Raw genomic sequence first — 12,241 nt, 5'->3', positions numbered from 1 at the left:
AATAATTTTTTACTTCTTACTTTTTTCTCCCTCAGAACCTGAAGACACCCAGTGGTCAATCAGTTAACATCAGAACAGTTGGTCATGTTTCTGACTACGTGTTGTAGCGTCCACACTAAGCATTGTAGTGGTTAACTGCATTACTCCCTGTCCAGGGAGACTTTTCCTAGCCATGCAAAAAACCGCCCATGCTGTTATAGGAAAGCGCTATGGTTTTGACAATATAATTATGTAGTATAAGATTAAATTTGTATAATTTAATATAAGCTTGTAAGTATATGAATAGAAATGACAAAAAGCTGACAGCAATGTGTGAGATTTAAATGTTCCATTTGTGCTAACAATGGGTGATAGTGGAAGTCCATAGAACACATGTATACGCTGAACAGCAACGAATAGAATGGGAACAAGAAAAAAAAAAAGCTTTTTAAAAAATAAAAAATTGAATGTAATGTTATTAAATAGCTTGGATCAGTCATGTAATTAAATTAGTAATAGATCTTGCCTAACAATAATACATCTATGAGATTAGAAATATTTTTACTATTTTTTTAAATTTTTTGTTAAGGGCAATTTCATGATTTTAGCTTTCTCAATACGCTGGTCCAGTTGGGAAAAGGGTGTGGGGGAGAAAGGGGGGTATCTGCATGAATGTTGCCGTGATCACTTTTTAAATGTATAAACAAAAAGTTCTACGACTTCAATTCGAACTCATGGCTCAAGCCTCCTCAAGGGGACTAATTCAACTTATAGCACCACACCTGTCAAGTACAAATTCTTTGCCTTGTTTGATACCAAATAAAAAATTAATTACCAATAGTTAATTAATCTAATTTGTAATTTTTTTTCAGTTGGTGTTTGATTTGTCACGTAGTTAAAAAATAATTGTGCAAAATTTCAACTTGATCCGATATGGAATGTGAGAGAAATTCCATGTACAAACTTTTTACCAGACAGACAGAGTGACTTAATATAAGTATTTAAAAAATACTTCTACAATAGCATCAGATCTTCTTAACTGAAGACAAATACAAATCTATTTTTGGACATTCTAGAAGTACAATGATATCCTATTGGCAATCGATATTAACCAGTTACACGAGTCACCCATTAATCAATTATTGCAACTGGTATCGAAATCGTTAACCTAAGTGTGATTGGAATAAAAAAAAAGGTGGGGGGGGGGGGGGGAGAGCAGTCTAATGGTTTTTTATTCTAAAGTGAAACCTTAGAACCATTTTCTCAAGGGCGATAATTTTATCATGTCACACTGGCAGCCTTCTGCTGTCTTAGTTGTCAGATTTATGGTGGATATAAAAATTTTGTTTTCTAAAAGAGAATAAAATCTTTTTATTTACATTTAGATCTACATAGAGACATGTTTATGTTTGACCAAGTAACCAACTCTATAGTGGATGAGTAGCTATCTGAGAGCGAATGTGGCTTTAGAGCTAGAAGAGGTACATCTGACATAATATTGGTTTTGAGACAATTGTAACACAAATGCAGAGAACAGAACCTAAACCTATACGCATTCGGTTATCCGAACAGACCCCGTTTCGAATTTATCTGGATAATCGTCGTTCTACTGTATAGTCAAGTTAGTATTCTATCTGAAGTTATTCAGGGGCACGCATCGCTGTGTTGACTGATAGGAAATGTGAGACAAAATCATTTTACGAGACTCTTTGACACAGCTGAATGACCCTGACAGGAACGTGAAGGGTAGATTCATACTTCGGATTCTTGGATTAGGTCGAATGATATTCACCAAAGATAGGAGGCGATGAGTATGAGGATATTTGGAGTTTATCTGGTCTACGTGCACACATATATGTTTATGTACATTCGAGCACACACACACACACACACAGACAAGAAGCTCAATGTCAATATTTGCCCTCTGCACTTATCTTATAAAATACAGACGTTACTTCAATAAAGAAAATGATTACGTGTCCCTAGGTTAATCTAGTCATGTATGTTGATCAATGTTAGTTGTTAGATAGTTTTCCTGGCTGAATCAGGCTACCCATTCCATGCACTAATAGCATTAGGGAAGAAGGAGCATTTGTACAAATTTGTCCTAGCATAAGGAAAAAGAAATGTGCCTTTATCTTTGTGTTTTTTCTGAGTATTTGTTAATTGTTTTATTTATACTTTACATTTTAGTCTTCTATTCAAAAGGGTTTCTAAATTTAGTGATTTTACTAGAGTCGTTACTCTAATCAAATGTAAAAACTGCTTTATTTTGTGTCTTTTCCTGTTTCTTAATGTTTTCTTGAGTTGTGGGGTCCCAAGCAGACGATGCATATTCTATTATTGGCCTACTTCATATATATCATTCTGCTAATGTTTCTGAGAGCCCATTTTATAATAAAAAAAGAAGACTAATATCAAAAAATAATACAAGCTAATATTATCATCGAGCCTTTCTACACAATAAGCATTTAAGCAGTGCTCATTAAAAAACGCATCTATCATAGACCCACCTAAAAAATTAAGCCACAAAAAAAAAATTTTTTTTCGGGAAACAGGTTTTATTTCTTTGCAGGCTGTGTAGGGCCTGGGCCTAGAGGGAAGAACTGTACATGTCTTATTTTATTTGCCCGATGAATGCAGGGCAATTTTTTTTTTTACTTTAATCTTTTAAAAAATAGTGTAACAGCACAGACAGATTTTTTGAGCATGTCATTTACGGAGTTTGAAGAAGAGAAGGATGTGCATGTCCATTTGATTTAACATGTCATTTTAAGGATTAGATTAAGAATAGAAGGATGTGCATGTCCATTTGATTTAACATGTTATTTTAAGGATTAGAAGAATAGAAGGATGTGCATGTCCATTTGTTATAAAATGTTTTACACGTTTCGGATGTTCCTTCAGAGTTGAAGTCTATTATCACCATTAGACAAGCCTCCATCAGGACGACGTGGGGTGGGGGAGGGGGCAGCGGTCCCACTTCCGCCGTGACGACCGAAAGACAGTCCAGGCCGCACGACCAGGCCGCCAAGAGTTGTGAAGTGTTTTATAGGAATCCATTCATGATGTAATGTACAACATTTCTTGCCTTTTTTTTATACATTTTGTTGTGCTGTTTAAATGATGTGGTGCGAATGTGGTAACCAGGTGACATAGTAGGGGAGTGGCGACAGAAAAAAAGGGGGGGGGGGCAGAAACACGCGAATGATGCCAGTTTCAAAATGTGAAGGCTATTAGTTAAAAATAAAAGTCCCATAACTCTTTATTCCAATATATTGAGTTGTTTGATTTATTCGTTGTTTTAATGTGTCTTTGTGATCCATTGAATATTAAAATAGAAATAGCATGTATGTGGTTATATAGAGCAAAACTGAAGTTAAAGTTCACCATAATAAAGATCTTTCTAGAATCTAGATAAAGCTTTTTGAAAATAAAACTTTTAAATGCGCAAATCTAAATTTAGATCTAGATTCTATATAGGACTACACAAAAACCTTTTGTGTTCAACCGTCATATTGAACAGAATGAGGTTCTTAAAAAAGGGGATAATAAATAATTCCAGCAGACAATTGCGCGACATGCTAAAAAGAGGGCTGAAATAGTTAAGGGAGAAAAACAAGAAGGCAATCGGATCTTGGGAAGGGAAGGGGAGGTTAGCATGTCAAGAGGTCAGGAATGGGATCATGAAAAACAAAACAAAACAAAATGGCCAAGCCTGAAAAACAAGAAAAAATTTACTGAAGATCGACAAGTAGACTAACACTGCAAGGTGGGGGCTGGGGGCAACTAACGAATGACAACTGCAGATTAGAACAAGCAGGTAATGGGAGACAGCAATATTAAGTACTCAAATAAAATATAATTAGTTTATACCATTTACAAGTAGATTTGGAAGGGTGACTATAATTGACTTGCACATTTTACGTAAATATAGTAAATGTATTCGGACGTCTCATAATGAAATGAGAGAATGTGTATGGTGATAACATTGGGGTAAAAAAAAAAGACAGTTCTATAACGACAGTTATTATTATTTATGCATTCAGCTTATAGCTAAAGTCGAGGTATTCATTATAAATATCCACGGATGTACATTACAGGAATTGTTACTTAAATATTGTTTGTCAAAGGCGCCCATAATTTCAGCTTCAAATGACTATTAGTGAAATAACCGAGAACACTATAGCAGCGACTTTGTCAAAAAGGTTGTCAAGGCACTGGTGTGTTTACAAAGTATGGTTTATAAATGGTTTGCAGAACAAGCTTCGGCTTTATGTGGGAGGATTCTCTTCTATGCTCTCTCTGTTAATTCTAGTATTTAGAAGACCATCGACTTACCTAAGACTTATCATATCCTCCACCCCATTCGTCTCGTCAGAGGAGTCTCTGTGCGGGGCCATTTTGTTTTAATCCCTGTGTAATACTCCTGTTTAAAAGAAAAAGTACATAGGTTAATAAAATAGCTACTAATAAATTTGTCATATTCAAATATCATTCCTATATATTTATAATAATACAAGACCGTGACATAATATTACACTTCTATCACGGGCTCTTTCCAACTTCTAATTCCCCTCTGTGGAGTTAAAAAAAAAGTATTTTAAAGCGACTCAGCATCCGATGTGTTCAGGAGCACATTAATGAAACAATAAATTTATTAAGGTTGATCAGTTGCATGTCAAAATAAAATTTCTTCTTGTAAACACAAGTTACGCTACAGTTTCGATATTCTAAACGGAAATTGGAAACCGGAACATGCAATACTCCATTTTGTAACCACCAAACCTGCAATGGTGTATCCGGCGTTCAGAATATAAGTGTAATATATCTCATGGTCTCATAGGTCTGTGAATCGATCGGTCGCGGATAAGAATTTGTTTCCGATTTCCAGTCTAGATATAATATATAGATCAGTCTATGTCCAAAACCGTCCCAAATCATTCTCTTGTCATGCTGTTGTTGTTTTACGTTTCTCTTTAGGTCCCCTAAGATCTCTATTGCCTCCTGGTGTTCCCATACTGCTTTCTCTTCTTTTTGTTCCTACTGAGTTTTGTTTCTTGAAAAGATGTATTTTGAATTTACACCAGATCTTAAAATTCCAATTAAAGAATAGATCAATCTGATTAACTTCATCATGAAAATCTTTAATATAAGCTTGTATAACTTTCAGTATGTAGACAAATAACTACATTACAAGTATTCTCGACTTAAACAAACTTTAAAAAAAAATAACTTATACATTAAATGAACAGAAGGAAGAACTACTAAAATACTGTTTGCAACTGTCATCTTTCCATGTACAGGTGACTCCAATATGACTAACAGTGCTTTAGAACCACAGTGTCCATTCATCATAAACAATTTATTCAATAGCTCAATATTTAAAAGGAGGCGCGGTGGCTGAGCGGTAAAGCGCTTGGCTTCAGAATCGGTGGTCCCGGGCTCGAATCCTGGGATTTTTAAGTTCGAGATCTTTGGGCGCCTCTGAGTCCATCCAGCTCTAATGGGTACCTGACATTACTTAGGGAAAAAGTAAATGCGGTTGGTCGTTGTGCTGGCCACATGACACCCTCGATAACCGTAGGCTACAAAAACAGATGACCTTTACATCATCTGCCCTATAGACCACAAGGACTGAAAGACGACCTTTACTTCAATATTTCAAACCATTTAAATCATTGAGTGAAAAGCACGGTAGTTTATTGATCAATCTTAGAAGAAGGAAATACTCACCCTCTTGTGTACCAGCTCCTGTCAAATGAACACACTGGATAATTTGTTATCCTCCAACGGTAATCCACATGTTTGCGATGTTATTATCCATATAAGGATTTAGTTGAAACATAGGTTAGGATTAATTCCCAGCAGCTGTGAAAGTAAAGACAAAGTAGACAATATGAATCATGCTGTTATTTATCACGTGACTACAACACATACACAGTTCACAGAACAAATACTCTCGAACACAAAAAAAAACTTTTTTCAAATTCCTGAAATATTTTGAACGAATTCTTATCAACTAATGTCATGCTGTAACATAACCAAAATAAAGAGTCCTACATCATGAACAGCGATGTCGCTTTTAACATCAAGGGACCAAACATACTGCACACATTTGCTAACTTTAAAAGATTTAATCCAAAGAGAAATGCACCTCTACAGATAATCCCGCTTGTAAATCACATATAAATACAAATTTCAAGATAGTCGCTGAATAAAATATGCAAAACTGGGGCTAAGGTTCGACGACCCAGGGCTGCAAAGACATTTATATCTCTATGGTGGTCTTCAGTTTGCCTATACAGTTCACAGACAACTCAAGCCTGCAGGCATGACCTGTGCCTTCAATAATAGGCTAGAGACAGATCTCGACATTAGATTAAGGGCATTCTCGGTGTATAGATCTAAGTGTAGTTTCTTTTAAATGTTAAAAAGCATACATAAACGTGCATCATTCCTGATTCGCCTTTTTGAAATATAATTTTTGTATTCCTATACGGAGCATTGTTTCAGACCAGACATCATATTTTTGTATTCCTATACGGAGCATTGTTTCAGACCAGACATAATATTTTTGTATTCCTATACGGAGCATTGTTTCAGACCAGACATCATATTTTTGTATTCCTATACGGAGCATTGTTTCAGACCAGACATCATATTTTTGTATTCCTATACGGAGCATTGTTTCAGACCAGACATCATATTTTTTATGCTTACGAAAAAAATTAAAGCCTTACAGATCCAAACAAACAAAATCAATAACTGGCTTTTTAAATGTGGTCACATGATGTATCGATCTACAGGCCATTAAAAGACTAAGGCCCATTTTAAAGCCCCTTGAAATTGTTACCTAACAGGCAGTAGGCGGAGCAGCTAGATGAAGTGCGTGTCAAAAGTTGTACATACCAGACAATTATTGTCTCATGTTAATTACTTGCTTGCATTGTCCAAACTACAGCAGCCCATGCATGGCTTATGACAACTGTCATGACCAAACTACAGCAGCCCATGCATGGCTTATGACAACTGTCATGACCAAACTACAGCGGCCCATGCATGGCTTATGACAACTGTCATGACCAAACTACAGCAGCCCATGCATGGCTTATGACAACTGTCATGACCAAACTACAGCAGCCCATGCATGGCTTATGACAACTGTCATGACCAAACTACAGCAGCCCATGCATGGCTTATGACAACTGTCATGACCAAACTATAGCAGCCCATACATGGCTTATGACAACTGTCATGACCAAACTACAGCGGCCCATGCATGGCTTATGACAACTGTCATGACCAAACTACAGCAGCCCATGCATGGCTTATGACAACTGTCATGACCAAACTACAGCAGCCCATACATGGCTTATGACAACTGTCATGACCAAACTACAGCAGCCCATGCATGGCTTATGACAACTGTCATGACCAAACTACAGCAGCCCATGCATGGCTTATGACAACTGCCATGACCAAAATGTAACGCTTCAACTTATAGAACCGTTTTTTGCCTGCACATTTTGGACACTAACATCAGAGAAATGTTCAAGCCATTGAGATGTCAGAAGACCAGAGAAGAATGACACCCTTAAGAAGAACATGTGTCACCCTTCTCGCTCCAAACGACCACGCAGACTAAAAGACAAGTGACAGTGTGTTGAAATAGAAAGCTAGTCCGTTATTGATCGTACAACTTTAAAAGACATTGGTATAGACCTAAGTGTTATTGAAGGTTGCAGAGTGAAATCCAGAATGAATGTAGAACTAGAACAGTGCACAGCAGTAGAACAACACAATAACACAGTAGTAGAGAACGACACAAAGTGTAGCCAACACAATAACACAGCAGTAGAGAACGACACAAAGTGTAGCCAACACAATAAGACAGTAGTAGAGAACGACACAAAGTGTAGCCAACACAATAACACAGTAGTAGAGAACGACACAAAGTGTAGCCAACACAATAACACAGTAGTAGAGAACGACACAAAGTGTAGCCAACACAATAACACAGTAGTAGAGAACGACACAAAGTGTAGCCAACACAATAACACAGTAGTAGAGAACGACACAAAGTGTAGCCAACACAATAACACAGTAGTAGAGAACGACACAAAGTGTAGCCAACACAATAACACAGTAGTAGAGAACGACACAAAGTGTAGCCAACACAGACATTCAACATAAAACTACGACTTGTTCTTGGAACAACTGAAAATTTTAATAGCCTCATCTTTTTTTATTTATACTTGTATTTCAAACTTTCGTTCAAGTGAGTACACAATGATTTAATAATCCATTTAATAAGTAAACAAAATAATTAGGTCATCATGGCAAGATAATGCTGAAGATTGTATTCAAAGTAATGCAACCACTACATAGTATTAGTTTTTAAGAGAGAAATATCAATGTAGGCTATTGTCTTGAAGAGGATACATGAAATAGAGACAGACACATTAGTTAGGAAAGGTGTTAGTCTATTAGTAAACACTTTCTTTCATAGCAATTATCAGAGCTCTAGTAGGTGAGTGTAAGAAGTTGTTTTTTTTAAGCAAAATGACTTATGTCTTGTAAATATAGTCACAATACAAATATGTAGGTAACAGGCAATAGGGTGGCCCAGGTATTACAATGAGATACCTTCCGGGCAACTAACACAGGTCCACCATCATTTCACTCCTGGATACGCTATGCTTGGCTGAAGCCAGATTGTGTTGCTGTCAGACATTATTTACATAAACAAGTATTTTTTTTTACTTTGCATTTAAATATAGATCTGTAAATGTACACAAAATCTTCATATGAAATAGGTTGTTTCCTTCAGAATTATCGATTCCTCTTTTTGAGTTTAACGTAGGTTTATCTAGCATTGTTCTGGCATGCTTTTTGTCGAAAACTTCCGTGTGCCAAAAGGTGAGATATGCTAAAACGAAATATGTGGTACATTAAAATAATTATAAGTTTGAAATTGTGTTTTATTTATGCTGCAATAATTCTGTACTCGCCATGTGTACATACTGTACTAAATCCAACAGAAATGTTCAGTGATAAAAAAAAACACCTTGACCCAACACCTTAGCCCAAACACTTTGATCTCACACCTTGACCCCTAACACCTTGACCCCTAACACCTTGACCCCCATCAACTTGAAAAAAAAATTTACTTGTTTTAGTTTTCAGCATGATACTGATCTATATAAAAATATTCTTTCTATTTGCAAGTAAAAAGACGCTATGACATTGTTTACAGATGTTGTAAAGCTTTATATAACTTCCAAGATACTAAATGGTTACAGGTTGCTAAGATTTGTTCAAATTATTTAATATATTTATGTGATATATAACGTAAAGTACAACAAATATCTCATGGAGGTTTCCAATGTCATGGTCAAGGTATGATGTCATGGTCATGGTATGATGTCATGGTCATGGTAAGATCTCATGGTCATGGTATGATGTTATGAACAGTAAAATATCAAGCTTCATTTCCTTAGTAAAATTACATCACAGAAGGCACAGAATAAGTTTCCCGTGTTTTACATCTATTTTATGGCTATGTAACACTCGGGTTTCATCATTTCGATGTTGAGTATTTTCACACTAAAATTAATCCCACTAATCTGATCTTTGAGTTCTAAGATTCCTTTTACTTTTGTCAAGCAATCCAATTCAGCAAGAGAGAAAAAGAAGAGAAAGCTATAGGGCGAAATGTTTTGGGAATAAATTGGAACCTAAAGAATAAAAAAAAACATAAAGTAGACTTTTTTTTAAAATCTTATACGGAGATTAATTGTATCAATTAGTTTGGCTCAGTCATGTGATTAAATTTGTATTAGATCTAGACTAACAATAATAAATCTGTGCGATTAGAAATATTTTTTTCCCCAATTGTTTTTTTTAACGCAATATCATGCTTTTAGCTTTCTCAATGCGCTATGATCCTATCACCAGTTGGGAAAAAAAGGACAAACAGAGTGATTTGATGAAAGCTTTGTAAAAAGGTAGAGATTTTAATATAAATAAACAATATCAAGGACAAGTAAATAATAAGAATTACTTTGTGATATAAGCAAAGAGTTTTGAAATTTGATGTGACAGTGCTGATAAGTACAATATATTTATATATAGATGGTTTATTAAAACCGTCTCATATATAAAAGATACTTTTAAAAAGCTTGCAATATTTATAGATTTGCTTCCATGTATAAAAATGTCCAACTACAAAATACGACTAAAGTGGTCACCTATTATTATGTGTTGTTACGCTGCTCTGAGACAGAAGGATGTCACGCAATGACCTAAGTACAGTGATAAAGTCTGACAAGCCGATCGAAGTGTGACCGACACATGTACTGTATGACGTTACGCTGAGATCGATGGTTGGCTTCGTTTGACTATTCCCCCCGTCTGATTACGGATACTCCAAGACTAATGAGTAGAGAGTAGGGGAGGTGGATAGAAGAAAAAAAAAAAGAGAAGTTGGAAGAAAACAAGTCATGCGTTTATGTGATCACGTGATATGGTTTACTATGTTGAACATGTTCTATTCATGGTCGAATATATTCTAAGAAGATGACTATTAGAGTTAGGGCTACATGCGACTATTTCCTAAATCAGTGATTCCCAAATCTTCTCCTTAACGAAACACTTCGCAAATTCTAATTATAGGCTATTGCTTTTTTTTTTTTGAGTGATTAATTCACGTGGTGGCCTACTAGCTTCCACTACAGGTATTCATGGAACACCTCTTCAGGCCTCACGGAACACTAGGGCTCCGCTGAACAGGGTTTGGGAAACGCTGTCCTAAATTGATCACTCTTAGAGTTAAGGCTGCATACGAATGTGTCCTAGTGTGATCAGAGTTAGGGCTACATGAAACTATGTGCTTAACTGATTACTCTTGGAGTTATGTCTACTGCACATTTTGTTTATTGAATCTTACGCTAATTAATACGCTAATATCATAAATTCGCGACGTAAACAAATAATTAAAACTCAATCATATAATTTTCTTATCTGATTCACCTTGTAACACAATAAAACATCACTACCAATGAACCCACGTCCACATCAGTAACATTCCACTACCAATGAACCCACGTCCACATCAGTAACATTCCACTACCAATGAACCCACCCCCACATCAATAACATTCTAGCAAGCTTTATGTTGTTGTTGCTCGCTTTTGATAAAGCTTTAAGGATATAAATAAATATTCAAGGTATCGTTTATTAAAAAAAGAAGTTGTTTCCAAAAAATACATAACGGCAGTGATGCCCAAAATACGGCCCGCGGGCCAGATCCGGCCCGCGACATGGTTCCATCCGGCCCGCCAAAACGTCGGTGCTAAGTATAGAAAATGACTCCCCTCTTTTTTTTTAAAGTTGAAAATGTATATTTACCTATGTTAGGACCCTCGCGTTTACTATGATAGATTATGGATTGGTAATATATAATCCCTATAACATTTGTGCGTTTATGAACTGGGATTCAGAATGTAGAATCTACCAGGAAAAGTGAACGGATGTATACTTTTTAGTGTAGAACATGATAATAAGCCAACATATTTGTTTTATAAAGAAAGTGTGGCTGTTTAAAAAAAAAAAACAACAGATTATTGGTATTATAAAATTATTGTGGCCCGCGACACAAGGGTGGGAAATTAAAAAGCCGCAGGTCGAATTAGGTTGGGCATCGCTGCACAAGGGCATTGAAAGCCAAAACAACCCAGATTTTGATTTAAAAAAAAAACAAGAAATAAACACTTATTTCTAGTCAAGGAAATTACAATTTTCTACCTTTGAATGACAAATTTTGATTAAATATTTAATTTTAAGAAATTCTTCGCCTCATCTTTTTTTGAAGTAACGTCAGTATTCATAGATATGTGATCTAGTCTTTTCGTTCCCTGCCTATGGTATTTTAAGATTGGAAGATAATATTATTACATAACTGCTTACATTGATTGCTTTAAATATTTCGATACAGATGACAGATGCTTAAAAAGTTAACAAGATATAGGTTAGTATTGCCAAGCATGGGTACTCTCGTTTTCTTTAATTAAGTCTCTTAACACCAGCTGGTCAAGTTGAATTAATATTTATAGTAAGCGTTAACTTACGCCATAAGAGATTATCGATCATTTGTAACAACCGTTAGAGGTCTCTCCTCTCAGCTGTAAAAGCTGCGATGGAATGTTTAAGTGCTAATCAAAGACAAAGATAAGATCAGTCGTAAACTTAAGTCTAGAGA

General features: G+C 35.8%; 1 protein-coding gene across 4 annotated transcripts in view; it reads right to left on the bottom strand.

The window, feature by feature from the left end:
- Window positions 1-12,241, bottom strand: part of LOC106054111 (unconventional myosin-XV-like) — a 117,654-nt gene that overhangs the window by 89,211 nt on the left and 16,202 nt on the right. For 2 of the 4 annotated variants that reach the window (XM_056021343.1, XM_056021345.1), the window contains exons 2-3: window positions 5,716-5,850; window positions 4,321-4,408 (exon numbers count right to left, since the gene is read on the bottom strand). In XM_056021343.1, coding sequence (XP_055877318.1) covers window positions 4,321-4,382 — 62 coding nt within the window. In that variant the 5' untranslated portion in view covers window positions 4,383-4,408; window positions 5,716-5,850. Of the gene's footprint in view, window positions 1-4,320; window positions 4,411-5,715; window positions 5,851-6,042; window positions 6,160-12,241 lie in introns of those variants that run through there. The other 2 variants (XM_013209858.2, XM_056021344.1) reach the window with 2 other exon arrangements.

This window comes from Biomphalaria glabrata, chromosome 2, assembly GCF_947242115.1.
Source record: "Biomphalaria glabrata chromosome 2, xgBioGlab47.1, whole genome shotgun sequence".
In the NCBI taxonomy this organism is placed as follows: Eukaryota; Metazoa; Mollusca; class Gastropoda; family Planorbidae; genus Biomphalaria; species Biomphalaria glabrata.
Note: the sequence above shows the minus strand (reverse complement) of the source record. Positions and strands in the feature narration are given on the sequence as shown.